The sequence below is a fragment of the Perna viridis genome, chromosome 5 (assembly GCF_037379345.1).
Source record: "Perna viridis isolate PV_CMFRI_1.1 ecotype Kerala chromosome 5, ASM3737934v1, whole genome shotgun sequence".
Taxonomy (NCBI): domain Eukaryota; kingdom Metazoa; phylum Mollusca; class Bivalvia; order Mytilida; family Mytilidae; genus Perna; species Perna viridis.
This window is the reverse complement of record NC_142449.1, coordinates 47,042,166-47,060,664: the sequence shown is the minus strand read 5'-3', so window position 1 is coordinate 47,060,664 and position 18,499 is coordinate 47,042,166. Positions and strand designations below refer to the sequence as shown.

The 18,499-nt window shown below is 33.5% G+C and overlaps 1 protein-coding gene across 1 annotated transcript; it reads right to left on the bottom strand.

The window, feature by feature from the left end:
* Positions 1-2,005: 2,005 nt before the first annotated feature.
* Positions 2,006-18,463, bottom strand: LOC148617974 (centrosomal protein of 76 kDa-like). Its single transcript, XM_088585668.1, has 12 exons — positions 18,284-18,463; positions 15,253-15,487; positions 13,558-13,782; positions 13,021-13,206; positions 12,360-12,586; positions 11,923-12,114; positions 9,665-9,828; positions 9,126-9,246; positions 7,762-7,974; positions 6,903-6,990; positions 6,374-6,503; positions 2,006-5,603 (listed from the first exon to the last, which is right to left on the bottom strand). Exons 1-12 carry the CDS (start codon positions 18,344-18,346, stop codon positions 5,465-5,467), a joined length of 1,983 nt encoding a protein of 660 aa, XP_088441794.1. The 5' UTR covers positions 18,347-18,463; the 3' UTR covers positions 2,006-5,464.
* Between the last annotated feature and the right edge of the window lie 36 nt (positions 18,464-18,499).

Below are 18,499 nucleotides of genomic sequence, written 5' to 3'. Positions count from 1 at the left end.
TTTAATGCAGAGATCTGAAAATGACCACCTCAACTAAGGAATTTAATGTAAGGATCCGCAAATGACCACCTTAACTACAGAATTTAATGCAGGGATCTGGAATTAATACCATCTAAACTAAGGAATTTAATGCTGGGATCTGGAAATGACCATCTTAACTACAGAATTTAATGCAGGGATCTAGACATGACCACTTAAATTACAGAATTTAATGCAGGGATCTGGAAACGACAACCTAACTACCAAATTTAATGCAGGATCTGGTAATAACTACCTGAAGTTTACTTTGATGCAGGGATCTGAATGACCACCTCAACTAAGGACTTTAATGTAAGGATCTGCAAATGACCACCTTAACTACAGAATATAATGCAGAGGTCTGAAAAGACAACCTGAACTACAGAATTTAATGTAGAGGTCTGGAAATGACCACCTAAACTAAAGAATTTAATGCAGGGGTCTGGAAATGACCACCTAAACTACAGACTTTAATGCAGGGATCTGGAAATGACAACCTAAACAAGACTTTGATGCAGGAATCTGGAAATGACCACCTGAACTACAGTCAGCCTCATATCTTGACCTACACTTAGAAATCGATGGTAAAGGAAAACTATTGACCAAACTTTACGACAAACATGATGACTTTTCATTCAGAATTGTCAACTTTCCTTTCATCTGTGGCAACATCCCTTTGGCTCCTGCATATGGAGTGTTCATATCACAACTCATATGTTACGCCAGAGCTTGGCGAAACTACAGAGACTTTTTGTATCGCGCTAGAACTCTAACAAATAGGCTTCTGGAACAGGGTAATGTTGCTACAAGATTGAAGTCATCACTACAGAAGTTTTATGGTTGTCATCATGAACTCGTGGATCGTTATGGTTTATCCATCAGCACCATGAAAACTGATATATTCAATGGGTCATAGTTTTCTTTTCCTTGTTTGTCTACCCCGGACTTGACTTTTTATGAGCAACTTGGCAGGTGTTTCTAGAAAAGCAGAGGACGCTTACTCTACCGGTGCACCTGGTCCATGTACCCAGTTTTTAGTGGAGTCCGAGTTGCTCATTTACTTTTGTTACTTTGTATGCATGATTTTAGTTACTTTATGTTCTTTGTTGTGTATGTCTGTTTTCCATGTCTGGTCTTTGTCCCTGGATTACTCTTCTACAAATGACCACTTAAACTACAGAATTAAATGCAGGGATCTGGAAATGACAACCTAACTACAGAATTTAATGGGGGATCACAGAGTGACCACCTAAACTACAGAAATTAATGAATGAATCTGGAAATGACCAACTAAACTACCGAATTTAATGCAGGATCTGGTAATAACTACCTGAAGTTTACTTTGATGCAGGGATCTGAATGACTACCTCAACTAAGGAATTTAATGTAAGGATCTGCAAATGAGGATCCACCTTAACTACAGACTTTAATGCAGGGTCTGGAATTAATACCATCTAAACTAAGGAATTTAACGCTGGGATCTGGAAATGACCACCTAAACTACAAATTTCAATGCAAGGATCTGCAAATGACCAACTAAAATAAAGAATTTAATGAAGAGATCAGGAAATGACCACATAAACTACAGAATTTAATGCAGGGGTCTGGAAATGACCACCAAAACTACAGAATTTAATGCAGGGATCTAGAAATGACCACCTACAGTACAGAATTTAATGCAGGGATCTGGAAATGACCATCTTAACTACAGAATTTAATGCAGGGATCTAGACATGACCACCAAAACCACAGAATTTACTGAAGGAATCTGGAAATGACCACCATAACTACAGAATTTAATGCAGGAGTCTGGAAATGACCACCTAAACAACAGAATTTGATGCAGGGGTCTGGAAATGACAACCTAACTACAGAATTTAATGCAGGGGTCTGGAAATGACCACCTAAACTACAGAATTTGATGCAGAGGTCTGAATTTGACCACCTAAACTAGAGAATTTAATGCAGGCTATACATCTTACAAAGATGGTTCTAATTTCTTTTATTCAGAAAATGCATTGCATTTCTTTCATACAAAATATGATAATGTATTCACCATGACAAAATATATGGAAATAAATCTTTTTACAAAAGGTTTAATTGTTTTTTTAACCTACCATTAAACAAACAAAAGCATACAAAGAACAGCTTTTACAACATGCAATTGTCATTTAAAAATGAAGCTCAGTTAATGAAGAACAGGTGTACTGTAGTGAGAATCCTATGTTTTATTGGTTTCCTAATATCAATTTAACTTCTCATTGGATTCAGGACCAGTACAGTTTTGCAAAGACAGAGACCCCCTTTCATGAAATTATAATAATACATAGGCATATCCATGGGTAAACCCATCCTCAATGCTAGAAAGTATTGGTTAATTATATAGAAAACCACTGTAAATCAATGGAGACACCCTCCATTAGGCCAGGCAGTACCCCCTCCCCCTTTTCAGAATTTTGGATCTACCACTCCAAACACACATATATGAAATTAACTTCCAGTTGAAACCAAAACAACCTGTTAACATGTTGAGTTTTGACTGAAACAGTTAAACAATCCATAAGTTCAGTATCCTTTCCTAGGTCAGATAAATTTATACACTCATTTTAAAAGTAAAAAATATTAGGAGTACAGTTTCACACCAGAACTAAACAAAATAAACAATAAAAATCTAACAAAACCAGTTTACAACTAGTTACATCCGATCACAGTCATACATAAAGCTTAATCTAAGTTAAAAATATAAATGAGCACTTCATAAAACATAAAGTATAATACAGCACCTAAAATCTCAAACAATTAACGATGTAAGGTTGTAAATAGAAAAAAAAATCATTAGTAATGAGTTGACTACACCTTAAGGTAATATAGCAGTCCTTCACTGGAGAAAGATTACAGAAAATATTCTTATAAATTTAGGCAACGACTATGTACTGAATAGATATAAAACCAATGACATTAAATTGACTTGACATACCAATGACAGTGCACTGACTTGACATAAAACCAATGATAGTCCACTGATTTGACATAAAACCAATGACAGTGCACTGACTTGACATAATACAAATGACAGTGCACTGACTTGACATAAAACCAATGATACTCCACTGACTTGATATAATGTAAATAACAGTGCACTAATTTGACATAAAACCAATGACAGTGCACTGACTTGACATAATACAAATGACAGTGCACTAATTTGACATAAAACCAATGATAGTCCACTGATTTGACATAAAACCAATGATAGTCCACTGACTTGACATAAAGCAAATGACAGTGCACCGACTTGACATAAAACCAATGATAGTCCACTGACTTGATATAATGTAAATAACAGTGCACTAATTTGACATAAACCAAAACCAATGACAGTGCACTGACTTGACATAAAACCAATGACAGTGCACCGACTTGACATAAAACCAATGATAGTCCACTGACTTGATATAATGTAAATAACAGTGCACTAATTTGACATAAAACAAATGACAGTCCGCCGCCTTGACACAATACAAATGACAGTGTAATAACTTGAAATAAAACCAATAAAGTATAAGGCTTAGAATAAGAGATATGGAAAAATGCTAGTCTGTACTGAGCATTTAACCTGTTCAAGTCCAGTTAATGTGTAAAGCAAGTGTACTACAGTAGTTTTTTTATACTGCAACAAAAAATTTAAATAAATATTATTTTTTAATCAAAAAAGCATGTTTTTGAGTTAAGGGGGAGACATCCTGACTACTTCAAAACAATGTTATAACTATGATTTCACAGCAACATGTTGAAGGTAGAGGGAGACAGCAAAATAGTAACAATCTGTCTTTTATATCTATGAATCTACAAGTATTGTTTTTTTTTTTAAAAGTATCAATCTTTATAAAAATCAGACAGGAGGCAATTGATGCATGTCAACAGAAACACAGACTACATAACCACTCAAAGTAAATCATTTAGTTTTGCATTTTTGAGATAAAAATGATATTTGACAATGACATTGGTACTTTGCAAGAGTTATTGTCCTTGATTTGGTCAATTTTGGGGAGATAAATCTATGGTTTTTCTCAAAAAAAACAATTCTGAATATAGAAAGGACTATCATTACCATAAAAGATACAATGTATATAGACCGAAATAACAATGTTCAGTAGGTTTTTCTACACCATGAATTACATGTATCTCTATTATTGGCAGTGTCTGAATTTTATCTGGACTGGTACTTAATAATCTCCTAATTTGCTAAAGCATCTCTTTGAGAAATAGAACAAGTAAATTGTAGACATCAAAGTTTACATCACAAGTATGAACCATAGATACAACATCAATATAGAAAAAAAAGGACTATTTAAAATTATCAAGCTTTGTAGTTCCTTAACTACATTACACAAAGAGTACCATGCAAAAAAGTATGAAATTTACACCTATGTAAACATCAAATACATCAACAAAAGAAGAGATTAGTACATACTTTAACAGTCACAATAAAGATTAATGTTGAGTTAATAATAGAAACCTTGTCAAACCTTGTTTCTTTTTAAATATAACATCATTTTCCATAAACCTACTACTGTGAGAGTACTTTAATTCTTGGATACCAAATTTCATGGATTAGGGAAGAAAAACATGTTTGTGAATTCTTGAATTTGTGGTTTTGAGGGGTCTAGTATACACACCAATGGAAATGGTAGTATTCTATAAACTACTAGTTGGGAACCAAACTTCATGGTTGGGCCTACCCAAGAAAACCACGAAAAATTGGTACCCCACGAACAATAGTACTTTCACAGTATTCTATAAACTACTAGTATAATAAAATATCAAAAGAGAAAGAGCTGCCCTATCAATAATAAAAAAAATTACTTTAAACTATTTTTGGAATGCAATAGAATGTAAACATGTAAACATGTATAGGAAAGAAAATGATGGAAAAGTGTGTATTAGAGCTTTGATTCCAAAGGGCAAACTTAAAGTGTTCAACAATCAATAAGATATAATATTAGTCCTCAGGCAAATAATATCTTAGCCCTTCTTGTATCTATATTTTTGGAAAGATTTTATTGGTCATAACTCTTGCTTTTACATCTGCGTGAATTATATGAAATTGAAAATTAAATATATATCAGATGACAGTGATTAAATACTAAACCATCTACTGCCGTGCATAGTTAAAGTTTTCCTTCACATAGCTCTATGGATGATGATCACATGTCTTCTTCAGATATCATGCATCTTATTACATAAACAATCTCAGTCAGAACAAATACAATTTCAAAGAGACAAGCTCTACACTTTACCAAAGACCTTCTAAAAATAACCTCTATACTGAGGACATCATCTCCGAAAATCTTAGCAGATTCAGTCTGATTTCTCCAATATCATCCCATCTTTATTTAAATACTGGCTTTAAAATATCACAATGAAGATCTAATATATGGTAAAATCAGAGGACAGACTTGTATTTACAGGCGAACATGATCCACGAGGCACAGGCTGACTCTGGGTAAGGATAGACTTTGACACGTACTGCTAGTCTGACATGGTCTCCTCTACAATTCACTATCTCATCACAGACAGGAGATCTAAAATCAACAGAAATTCTCAATACCCATTTAAAAAGATGTAAAATTCACTAATGTATCAAGTAACTGTATTTCTTCTAGAAGTTTAAAAGTTAGGATTGTTATCTTCACTTGAATTGATTTGAATGTATCGTTTAAAGTGTTTGAACCTTAAGATAAACTTGGGACAAAGATGCATTGAATCTCCACAGTGTTCAAACGTATTTGATCCATGATCTTGGAAATCAATATATTATAACATGCATGAGGAATAAAGATGTACAATATAAAAGTTAATCAAATTGAAGGATATCTATTTTAGATTGGTCACACTGGTCTAATGGCTGGCAAGATAAAAAGACTTTACCAATTATGGTACTAATTTCTAAACAAGGAGAAAAAATGCATGGTGTAGTTGATCCAGTGTAAAATGGCTAAAAAGGATTTGTAGAAAAGGTGACAGAAAATATGTAAGCTGACAATATACCCATAAAATTTTATTATGTACACAATACAATTACAACATATGAGTTTAAATGTTTCAAAACATATGTATCAAACCAAATCATTAGTACCAATTTAAAAATTGGTTTCTGAGGCTTTAAAATTCATTAAAAAATGATATGAACACATACTCTATTCATATATGAAGTCAAATAAGATTTTATATATAACTTTTTCATAACTCTGACACACATGTATCTAATATACTTTTAAAGTTGTGTGTAAACATGGAATAAATGTAAGTTGCAATTTGTTGTCTGTGAGGTATTGGTATAGACAAATCTTACTTGAGACATGTAGCGAACATTCTCCTGGCATTCCTATGGTTAAACTGAATAGGATAACCTTTAAATGTATGGCCATCAGGAACAGCTTGTTTTATTGAGTCTTGGAACTCCTCATTTCCAGCTGTAATACCTGAAAGAAAGTGAAAATAATGGAGTGTTTATTTTTTTGTTTTAACGGTTGGATTCTCACACTAATGAAAATTCCAGTTGACCATAAGTAAATTAAGATAAATCATAAGTGTGTACTTTTAAAGTAAAAAAAGCCATTTTCAGGAAATAGTTATAAACAGTTCTACTATTAAAAAACATATTTTCAAAGTGGATTTTGTACACATCTGTATTGCATGTGTCTAAAATCATGATACACCCTTCAAACTCAAGAAATTTAATGCCATATTTTTTCTGTATTTTTGTATTAATTTCTTTAAAATTAATACTAAAAATACTTAAGAAATATACATACAATTTACCATATCTAAAGTAGTATTTTTTTAGTGACTTCCATAGGTTTAATATTTATCATACCAACCTGTAGTTCTTTCTAATTCATAAGCTGCTAGTGCTGGAGTCAATAAATAACTCAGTTGGTCATCCCATACTGTAGTTAATCCTAAATCCTAACAACAGAAAAAAAAACATGAAGTTAAATGCTTGTTGTGTTAGGCATACTCCTCTTAAGGAAGTTTATATTGCAGACTATCATTTACAACTTATGGCCTACCTATATCAAGCCATACACCAAATTTCAAATCAATCAATCCATAGGGAGCTGAGATAATTGCAACAAAAATTTGGATGGACAGACAAGGTGATTCCAACACACCATCCACTTGTGGAAGTATAATATGATAAGCAGTACGATTAATATTTAATTAGGTATAAAGCAGATGAAAGCATTAGTATTGATACAAGTAACCAGATAGTTTCTTTAAGTGGGGCACACTTCCTCATAAAACTATGGGTTTTTCTAATATTTTAAGTGTAAATTTAGGGTGCAACATGAAAAACAAAAATAGTCTCCTAAAATTATTGTTACTGATGCTACTGCAACTGTTGTATTGCCCAATATGTTCCTGTTTTGTTAAATTTAAAAATTGAAAACCAAACTTCTGATATTCACATTAATAATGACTAAAGATATAACCAGGTGTACTTTAAAATAGAGGTAAAATTCGTAGTAATAATAATGCTGAAGAAAGAGAAATGAATTTCAAGCCCAAAATCATCTGACAGTTAAAACTTAAACTGTAACTCTACTAGATATGGCCATAAACAAAGTCAGTATCTCAAAGGACGTTTGAACAGTCGGGACAATAAATGTGACAGACAAAACCTAAAATTGTAAGCTATTTGGCTTTCACCAGTTGGTGATTAATTAAAGATCTTACTCTTCTATGCTCAAACAGGAGGATTCTTAGTTGTTGTTCCAAATCATTGCTGACTAGGGTAGAATCTAACTGTGACGAGCACAGTGGAGGTAAAGTCGGCCATGAAGGACTCGATCCTGGACCACATACAGACAGTACAGCATCCTGGGACATTGACTTCCAACGTGATTCATTACTGAGTTCAAATTGGCAGGTTTCTACACTGTCTGATGGCTGGAATTGTCAATATATTCAATAATTAGGAAATCAATGGCATTGAAAATTGTAATATATTTTACTTTAATATGTAGAATTGCCACAAACATTATTTGAATGTAAAGGTCTCAAAATTAGAAAATGGAGAAAAAAATCTGATACTATCTAGATTTTAATATCTAAGGGTGAGTCTGTGTTCTTCCGTATCTAAGGGTGAGTCTGTAATGTTCTGTATCTAAGGGTGAGTCTGTATTGTTCCGTATCTAAGGGTGAGTTTGTAATGTTCTGTATCTAAGGGTGAGTCTGTGTTGTTCCGTATCTAAGGGTGAGTCTGTGTTGTTCTGTATCTAAGAGTGAGTCTGTGTTGTTCCGTATCTAAGGGTGAGTCTGTAATGTTCTGCATCTAAGGATGAGTCTGTTATGTTCTGTATCTAAGGGTGAGTCTGTGTTGTTCCGTATCTAAGGGTGAGTCTGTAATGTTCTGTATCTAAGGGAGAGTCTGTGTTGTTCTGTATCTAAGGGTGAGTCTGTGTTGTTCCATATCTAAGGATGAGTCTGTATTGTTTCATATCTAAGGGTGAGTCTCTGTTGTCTCTGTTGTCATCTGAGTCTCTGTATTGTTTCATATCTAAGGGTGAGTCTCTGTTGTTCTGTATCTAAGGGTGAGTTTATGCTTTGTTTGGTATCTATGGATGAGTCTGTCATTCATTTCCTTTTAGTTTTCAGTGTAGTTTCTTAATTATTCAACTTTGGAATATTTTTCTAACCACAGATTCAAATGATTACAAATTGTATACAAAGGAAAAACTGCAGATCATGTTTTTATGTTTCAAAATAAATGGAGACATAGTTTTTGATCATTATAAAAACTGTTGTTTCGTGAATACAAAAACACATGAAAAAAATAGGATTCATGTAATCATACAAAAGCTTTATTTTACTTTTTATTATTAAGAGTCCTAAAAAAAAATATATATTTTCCATTTGATATTTATTTCCATAGTTTTATTAATAAATTCATCTGTTCTAAATTTCCAAACACATTGACTTTAATATGATTTTCAAGTATTTTACAAAACATATGAAAAAAATGCTGCAAGTATTCCCTGTGAAAATGTGAAAGGTAAATCTAAAAATAAAATAACATTAAAATTGGAGTTATGTAATACCTGATTATTTGCAAAGAATGACTGGTGATTAAATACACATCCTACAGTTTTATATGGGTACTTTGGTCGTTGCAATTTATCCATTGGAGGCATATCTGGATCTACTGGTTCATGGATATACCTGGAAAGGATAATTGTAGCTGTAATACATTAGTACTGTGTTTAACATACTGTATTATCATTGTAAATAATAGCGGTCAAGAAATTTTTGTAATTTACTGTAAATTTCCTTTTTAAAAGTTTTAAAAATTTCATTAATTCATTCTCAAGTTATCATCTTGAAACTGTCGGAGGATGGACAGACACACAGCCAAACTTTTCACTAAAAATATGTTTGCAAGACATCAAGTTGTTCAAAACATTTCACCGCTGAATAGATATATACCTATAGTTTAGGTTCTAGGAAAACTAAACAAACATCATTTTCTTAAAATATCATCAAACAAATAAAAAAAAAATACACATAACATCATTCTAAAACCTCTGGAAAACTGGCTAAAACAGACAACAATTTTATGACTCATATATATATATATTACCTGTGACCATTAAGGCTTTCCCAAAAAGTGACAACACCATTAACTGTTATTGTCATAACCCAGGCATGGACTGCTCCTTTAGACTTGGTACCAATACATACATAGGCATCTAGTCCAAACCCCAGTAATAAACTACACAACAAGACAGCATGATCTTCACAGTCCTAAAAATAGAAGCATACATAAGAATAAAAAAAAATAATATGAGGACGGAGAAATCTTAAGCGCGCCTGCAGAAACTTATATAAGTTCATACCCCAAATCAGTCCAATTAAATCTTAATCCATGTTTAACATGTTTCATTGGCATAAAATCACAGGAGTGAGTAAATTCAAATGCAAGAAATCCTTTTTCGCCATCTTTGCAGAAATATTTTTTAACCCATAGTATATCAGATGTTTAATATTCATTTCAATATTTTTTAACTTCTCTACCATAATAGTTCCTTTAGGGAGCATATCACATGATTGGTTTATATCTTACAAAGATGATATATAGCAATTTGAAATAGGAAGCCATTAACTACTCTTATTTTTCATAGAAATGTCATACATTGTTTTGCTTGTTGGTAAAACTATGTTTCTTTAACAAATCATACATAAATAAGAATGCTATGAATCTCCTGTTAAAAGAAATAAGTTACAGCCACTTATTAAAAACCAAATATTAAAAAAAATTAAAGAATCTTAGTTAGCATGCTAACATACCCCACGCATCCCAATGTTGGATAATAAAGTCAATTTTTTCGTAAGAGAAATACATGTAGAAGGACCCTGATAAAAAAAGAAATAAGAGCGTTTTTTTAGGCTTTAAACCTTTATCTTCTAACTAACTTCTTTTATTCAGAATGGTAGTTTAAAACTGAACTGTGATTTCTTTAAGTTTTAGTTAATCCAAAGTAAATATCATTGTATCTGTACACTTAACCTATAACTTATCATGGTGATTTATAAACCAAAAATCATGTCATAATCTGCAAGCGTTTAGAAAAAAAAGTCAGAAAAACAGTTATTTCTGTTAATTTAGCTAAGTTCAAGGCCTGTAATTCTAGTAAAAATCATTGGAGCAGAACCAACTACAGCCTGGTCCTGTAACTTATCATGGTGAATTTAAATACTAAAAATCATGGCAATATCTGCAAACATTCATAAAAAAACGTCCGGAAAACTGTTATTTCTATGAATTTTGTTAAGTTCAAGGCCCGTAATTTCGGTAAAAATCATCGGTGTGGAACGAAACATATACTTGACCTATAACTTATAATGGCAACCTTACATATCAAAAATCATGTCAACATCTGCAAGCGTTTAGAAAAAAAATCTGGAAAACTATTATTTCTGTGAATTTTGTTAAGTTCAAGGCCTGTAATTTCAGTAAAAAATCATCTGAATGGAACGAAAGTTATTCCTGACCTGTAACTTATCATGGTGAACTTATATACAAAAAATCATGTCAATATCTGCAAGCTTTTAGAAAAAAAGTCCGGAAAACTGAAGATGGACTGATGGACAGACTGACTGATGGACGGGTCAAAACATTTTACCCCTTGCAACTGTGTTGCGAGGGGTATAATATTGTCTCTCATAAACTCAGTGTCAATCAAAAAAAAATTGTTTTCATGATGCTTAAATTGAAAGAATAAAAATATTGCTAGGTAGGTCTGTAACGATACACCTACCTCATCATAAGATATGTGTCTTGATACAAGGGTGACGATACAACACATAATAGCAATTTGTCCTATATATTTTCTTCAATTTGAAATAAAAAATATTGAACAGATTCAATTATGAATTTTGTTGAAGCCAGGTTTAACTCTAAGAGTCCTAGTAATTTCATCAATTGTTTAAAAAAAAAGTGGTATTTAGTCCTGTATCGTATCATATTGAAACCTCAGTCAAACATGTCGTATCATGACCAAAATTACAGTGATACATCAATATTGCCATGAATAGTTTTATTGCTATTATTCCTGATTATCTTCATATAAATCAATATTAATCAGTATTTCATTCACCTGGGTTTCTTTTCAAAGATCTAAAAACTCAAGTTTCAATATATAACTTAAGAATAATAAATAAGTGAACAATAGCCACATTTAAAAGGTAAAAAGGAACTTGATATGAATAAAAAGCATACAAATAAAGAAAGTGAGGCCCAGATTTTCTGCTTTATGGCCTTCGTCGGGGCAAAAGTTCTAAAGTTGGAGACTGTTGACCCAGACTGTATAGACAAGCGATCTTCAAAATACAACTTACCCCTCTATTTCTACACAGAAATCCATGCATGTTTGTCCACTGTTCTGTTTTGTGTCCACCACCTAAAGACTCTATCTTTTTGTGATGCATCAAGCTAACAAATCTAGCAGCATGTCGTGAAGAATCAAGAAGTCGGCCACCCCTCAATGGCTTAACAAAAGAGCATACAGGACGATTTATAGAATTCTCGTCCTGTAGATGATAAAAGTTCAAAAGCTATATTTATAACCATTCATCTCTTTTTAATAAATTATTATTATCATTCAAAAGCTATAACAAAAACAAAGTATCTAATTTTATTTATTACCATGGTAATCAGTATTGTTACAATTTATCTAATTTTATTTATTACCACAGTAATCAGTATTGTTACAATTTTGTACATTGTATTCAAATTATTTTATAAGCTTTTCATTTCACATTCTTTAAGTAAGCACCTGAGCAAATATTTTGACCAATCTTTCTTGATTGGCTGGTCTTATCTGTAAATACTCTTTCCACCACTGCTTGGCATAAACCAGATATAATCTCTCCTTCTCTGCCTGTCTTGTCCTCTCCATGTTTAGTTGAGCAGAAAGGACATCCTGACCTAGAATTTTGGTAGGTTTGGGGAAAACTTCTAATTGTATATCTATTATACCAGCAGGAATCTTGCTTTCATTTCCTGAAAAATCAGAAGGCCTATTTTTAGATATTTTTCTTTATAATGGAATTTAAATCAAAATCCCCTAACTCTTGTAAGAGAAGTATGAAAAAAATGATGATGAATACTAAGTTTTTTTTTTTTTATTTCAAACAACAAACAATCAAAATTATCATGTGTGGATTGTCAAAAAAAGTCTAGTAACTCTTAAGCAAAATAGAATAGATGTCAAAAGAAAATACATCATGTGTGGATTGTCAAAAAAAGTCTAGTAACTCTTAAACAAAATAGAATAGATGTCAAAAGAAAATACATCATAACATGTATACTTTCAATTTATATCAGCCATAAATTATATTGTTACTATGTAAACATTAAGATTACTGTCCAAATACAAATACATGTAACAAAATTTGTTAAACTGAGGAAGTTTGAGAGTTATTATGGTTGAATACCAGTTCCTTTCAGTTCCAAAGATGTCTGTAATCTTCCAGAGTTAGCAGTCAGAACAGGTCTCCATTCCAGAAAATGAGATGAAACCAGAGTTGTCTCCCCTGTTATTTCGGTTTTTATTAGAACTATGTGGATTTGGTCACAAACAGTTAACATACTGGACTCATCTATCATCTTACCTGCTTCACCTGGGGAGAAAGATGTGACATAAAGGTATCATTAAGAAGACCTGGAAAAAAATACAGAGAAAAATGTACAGTCAAGTACAAACAAAAAATTCTGAAAATAATCTGATTCAGAATTCTTTGCAATATGCGTCCAAATTCAAAAATTACTTATAAATATTTTGTTATTACAAGATATCTCACACAACCTGAGTCAGCTGTATGCAAAACAAATTAATCAAAAATTCGAGAGAAAATTTAAAACTTCTCAAATCTCTTTACCTGTGATACATTTTTGTAATGTTATAAGAATATCTTAAATGTACATGTAGTTGCAACGAAAATTATGTCAATTGATTTTTAGGAAAAAAATACCCGCAGATTCTTTATGCACTTCTAATAAGAATCCTTCATCAATATCAGGTTCACAAGCACAAGGTATAGGTCTGGATTTAAATCTCTGACCTCGGAAATGTATGTGGAAGTTGAAGTGAGAACTGACTTGTCCGGGCATTGGATCAGAGTTCTCTATGTGTTCCAAGAATGCCTTCCCATTCTTAATATGGAAGTAAAGATACCTTCTAGATGGATCAATGTTTGCTGAAAATATACAAACATAAAATGGTCTGAAGATAAAATAAAGATTCAGAAGTTTCTTTTCTTTATTTGTACTTATTATAGTTTAAATTTACGTTTTCTACATATATCATAACAATATATTCCTTAAAATATGGTAATATTGATTGAACTTAATTGGATCAAGCTGTCTTGACAGATAGCTGACCAACATATGTGAATGATTTGATAATGGATAGGATTCATACAAAAAATGTGAGCGATCCAATAACTGCAGCAAAATGAATCCAAAAGTCCCCTGATCATATGCTCCTTTAGTTTCTAGTCTTAGTTGAATCACTGAATACAATGAGAATAGGTATGGTGAAAATGTCAAACAAACAACAACCCCACCTGGATGAAAATGTCAGCCCAAGGCCACCTATTGGTCTTCAATGAACAAGGAAACCCTCACACCAAAGGGCAGGCTACAGCTAACCCAAAAACATCATTAACGATGAAACCCTCGCACCACAGGGCAGGCTACAGCTAATCCCAAAACATCATTAATTATGAAACCCTCACACCACAGGGCAGGCTACAGCTAATCCCAAAAACATCATTAACGATGAAACCCTCGCACCACAGGGCAGGCTACAGCTAATCCCAAAACATCATTAATTATGAAACCCTCACACCACAGGGCAGGCTACAACTAATCCCAAAAAAACATTAACGATGAAACCCTCACACCACAGGGCAGGCTACAGCTAACCACACCACAGGGCAGGCTACAGCTAACCACATCATAGGGCAGGCTACAGCTAACCCCACCACAGGGCAGGCTACAGCTAACCCCAAAAAAACATTAACGATGAAACCCTCACACCACAGGGCAGGCTACAGCTAACCACACCACAGGGCAGGCTACAGCTAACCACACCACAGGGCAGGCTACAGCTAACCACATCATAGGGCAGGCTACAGCTAACCCCACCACAGGGCAGGCTACAGCTAACCCCAAAAAAACATTAACGATGAAACCCTCACACCACAGGGCAGGCTACAGCTAACCACACCACAGGGCAGGCTACAGCTAACCACATCATAGGGCAGGCTACAGCTAACCCCACCACAGGGCAGGCTACAGCTAACCCCACCACAGGGCAGGCTACAGCTAACCACACCACAGGGCAGGCTACAGCTAACCCCACCACAGGGCAGGATACAGCTAACCATACCACAGGGCAGGCTACAGCTAACCACACCACAGGGCAGGCTACAGCTAACCCCACCACAGGGCAGGCTACAGCTAACCATACCACAGGGCAGGCTACAGCTAACCACACCACAGGGCAGGCTACAGCTAACCATACCACAGGGCAGGCTACAGCTAACCACACCACAGGGCAGGCTACAGCTAACCATACCACAGGGCAGGCTACAGCTAACCACACCACAGGGCAGGCTACAGCTAACCCCAAAACATCATTATATCATTCTTAGTACATATACCTCTTTTGGCTGGTAAATTGGTGACTTTATCATCTTTGTCATCAAAATGTGTGGCTGGTCTTCTCAACCCATGTCCATCTATTTGATTATCAAACTGTAAATGTTGCAATAAATCATCAACCAAACCACGCTGTTTCAGTCTCTGTAGAATTTCCTGCTCTGATACTTGTCCAGTGCTGTAATCCTCAGTGATCACTTCACCCATAACATCCCGTATTCTACTCTGAATTTCCATCTGTAAAGTACAGAAAATTAAAACTAATTAAGTGGAATCTACTGTATTATCTACGTCTATTTAACTGTGAAAGCACTTTTATTTATTGGTACCAATTTTTGTGGTTTAGGGAAAAATTATCAATTGGTAAATTCTTGAATTCATGGATTTGACAACTCTACCATACAAACGAATGGGAAATTTTCTATTTGTTGGAAACCAAATTTCGTGGTTTACCCAGTCCCCGAAAAACCACGAAAATTGGTACACTATGAGCAACAATACTTTCACAGTACCTAACAATTCTTAAATTTTGCTAAATGACTTGCTCATTATATCATAAAATGGCTTCTCCATAAAATATGAATAACTAAAATCCAATGACATTTAAATCCAGCATCACAATGATTCCACTATCAAATGGGCTGTGATTTTGTAACCAAGACCATTTTTGGTTATTAGTAATATGATGTAAACAACGATTTACCACCTAATTTCATGTCATAAATTCTTTTGTAGGTTTCAGTTCTTACCAAATAATTGTTTATTTTCAAATCCATTAGAAATACACTGTATTTTCAAATTGATAAGAAATTACATTTTTGTTAACACAGAAATTGTAGACAATGATCAGTATAAATTATAATCTATTTATTCAACAATCAGCATTTATATTAGTAGCAACACAAATGGCTGAATTACAATGGAATTTCTTTAATCTTATGAGGAGACATAATTTTTTTTTATTGGGTATTTCAATGGTAAGTACTGATGTTTGGTTTTCATATAACAAATACATTGTAAAAAGAAAGACAACTCTGCCTAGATAATAGAACAGCTTGAGAAAATTGTGATTAAATCAGAAATGGGTTTGAACTGACATGGAGTATAGAACCTGATCAGACAATAGATCAATAATTCCTTCTTTTCACAGAGTTCTAACTAAAATTTCCAGTAACAGCCATACATATACACATGATATCTAATAGACAGCTGAAGAGACAAAACGTAGTCAAGTCAATTTAATGTACATTTTACTGAAGTACTGTAAAATACAGATTTTTTGAAAGAAGACTTTGTATAATTAAAGATGATACATGTATCTGTAACAGATTTTGAATTGGCCATCGGGATTCTACATGGTACCACCACCTGTTTTCGGGAGTCACCTATTTTGCGAACTGTTTACATTAGTAAATTGCTGATCACTGTTGTGTTCGATTGCACATACTGCAGTGCATGTCTTCTTAAATAAGCCATCTGCTGAACGTCTGTAAGGCTACCAGTCACAACGAGCAGAAAAAAGGTACAATGTAAGTTAATTGTAAATAAATAATATCCTCCATTTTTATTTGGTTTCACTTATGCCCATTTGTTTTCGAATTCAATGCCCAAGACAATAAAGCCATGCTACATTATGTACTCTGATAAAAATTGTTTTGAAGTAGTGACCTTCTGTGTACATTGTTCAATGAATTCATGCTTCTGTCTTGTGATCATTGAGAAAATTATGACAAACTCCCTTGTGTACTTTCTGGAGAAATGTTCTCTGTTAATGAGTGAATTTTTCCCCCAAAAAATTATTTACATGTAGTATAAAAAATATTTCTAAGAATGCACTACTATTTGCTGTCATGCTACTTTCAATCCACAAGGAGGAAGGACTACTTCTAATGATTTTGGAGTTAGTTATTTGATATTCTAAAAGTGTTCATGAATTCTTGGAGGTACTATACACCTAGAGAGGGACGATTCTCTTATTTTTATTTTGGTGTCCAGTGGATCACAGAGTTTTGCAGAGTCTACTCCTAAAATCCTCCAAGTGATTTCTCCCATCTGGGAGTATTTTATTGCCTTTCTAGGAGTATTTCGGAGTCACTTCAAGTGTTTTGTTACCTAGTGTATTGTAATCATGTTCACTTGACAGATAAGACAGGATGTACATGTACTTCAAAGGATAATCAGAGCAATAAAAAACTCCCAGCTGAGAGTATTTCATTGTCATTTGAAGGAAGCATACTGTATGCCAAGATCACTCCAGGACTTTTATGGCATTTTTGGGACTGTACATACATATGTATGGATTTCATCTTAGGACAATTTTGTGCTCTTAATCCTTTTCTTGTGTCATTTGTGGACTCAATCATCTTATATTATTTCACAGGTTTAACATCTGTACCAGATTAAACATAACCTTAATCGTTTCATTTAATACAATTTTACATGTAGGTGACCCAGTACTCAAAAAATATAATTTTGACCTTGGCCTGGAATGTGGGTAGTAATCGATAATAAAAACTTGCTGAAATTTCTTAAAATTCACCAATTTTATTCTTAAATGGTCTGTCTATGTATTTTCTAGAATTACAGAAGTGTTTATGAAGGTACAAGCAAAGTATTCTAACATGAAAATTACGTTTGCTAAAATTGGTGACACAAGTACAATTTAACCAAAGGCATATATGTAGCATTACATGGCTACACCTTCTACGCCTGGATTTTCAGGAAAAAAAGTAAGACATAAATAAAATCCAATCACATCTGAATGAGCACATGAGAGTAGGTACATTTCTTCACATCACCATGATCAGATATCAAATACAATGCATTTAATTTTAAAACTCTAAACAGCGATAAATGTTTTTTTTCTTCTATTACTGTTAAATGGAAACAGTCCTTTCAATTACATTTATTATTTAAAAAGTGCAATGATCTACTTCAGAAGAAATCCCTAAAACCAAAATTATCTTCATATGCATTAGGCAAGCATCAGCATGTTTTGACACCAGTGTTTACATCATGTAACGTCAATTTTACCTGCGACAACTGTCCATGAATGATTTGTTTCAGTTCCGAGATCTTTTCTGGTGGAACAGACATCCTGGTTATTTTTAATTATTATATTTTCATCGATAAACTATGGTAGAAATAACTAAAATCCAGTTGTCACCATGTGAAATGTTTGAAAATGGCCGCGGTTGTTCCGAATAGTTGAAAACGTCCTTGAGGTGAGAGGTCATGTTTTGATTTATT

What these genes read in the sequence shown, in the direction of transcription:
- LOC148617974 (XM_088585668.1), bottom strand. Translation starts at nt 18,346, where the DNA reads ATGTCTGTTCCACCAGAAAAGATCTCGGAACTGAAACAAATCATTCAT. An exon ending in CAATTTACCAGCCAAAAGAG is followed by an intron (nt 13,783 to 15,252) that starts GTATATGTACTA and finishes GTATATTTTCAG; the next exon opens with CAAACATTGATCCATCTAGA. An exon ending in TCCTGTTTGAGCATAGAAGA is followed by an intron (nt 6,991 to 7,761) that starts GTAAGATCTTTA and finishes TTCTGTTGTTAG; the next exon opens with GATTTAGGATTAACTACAGT.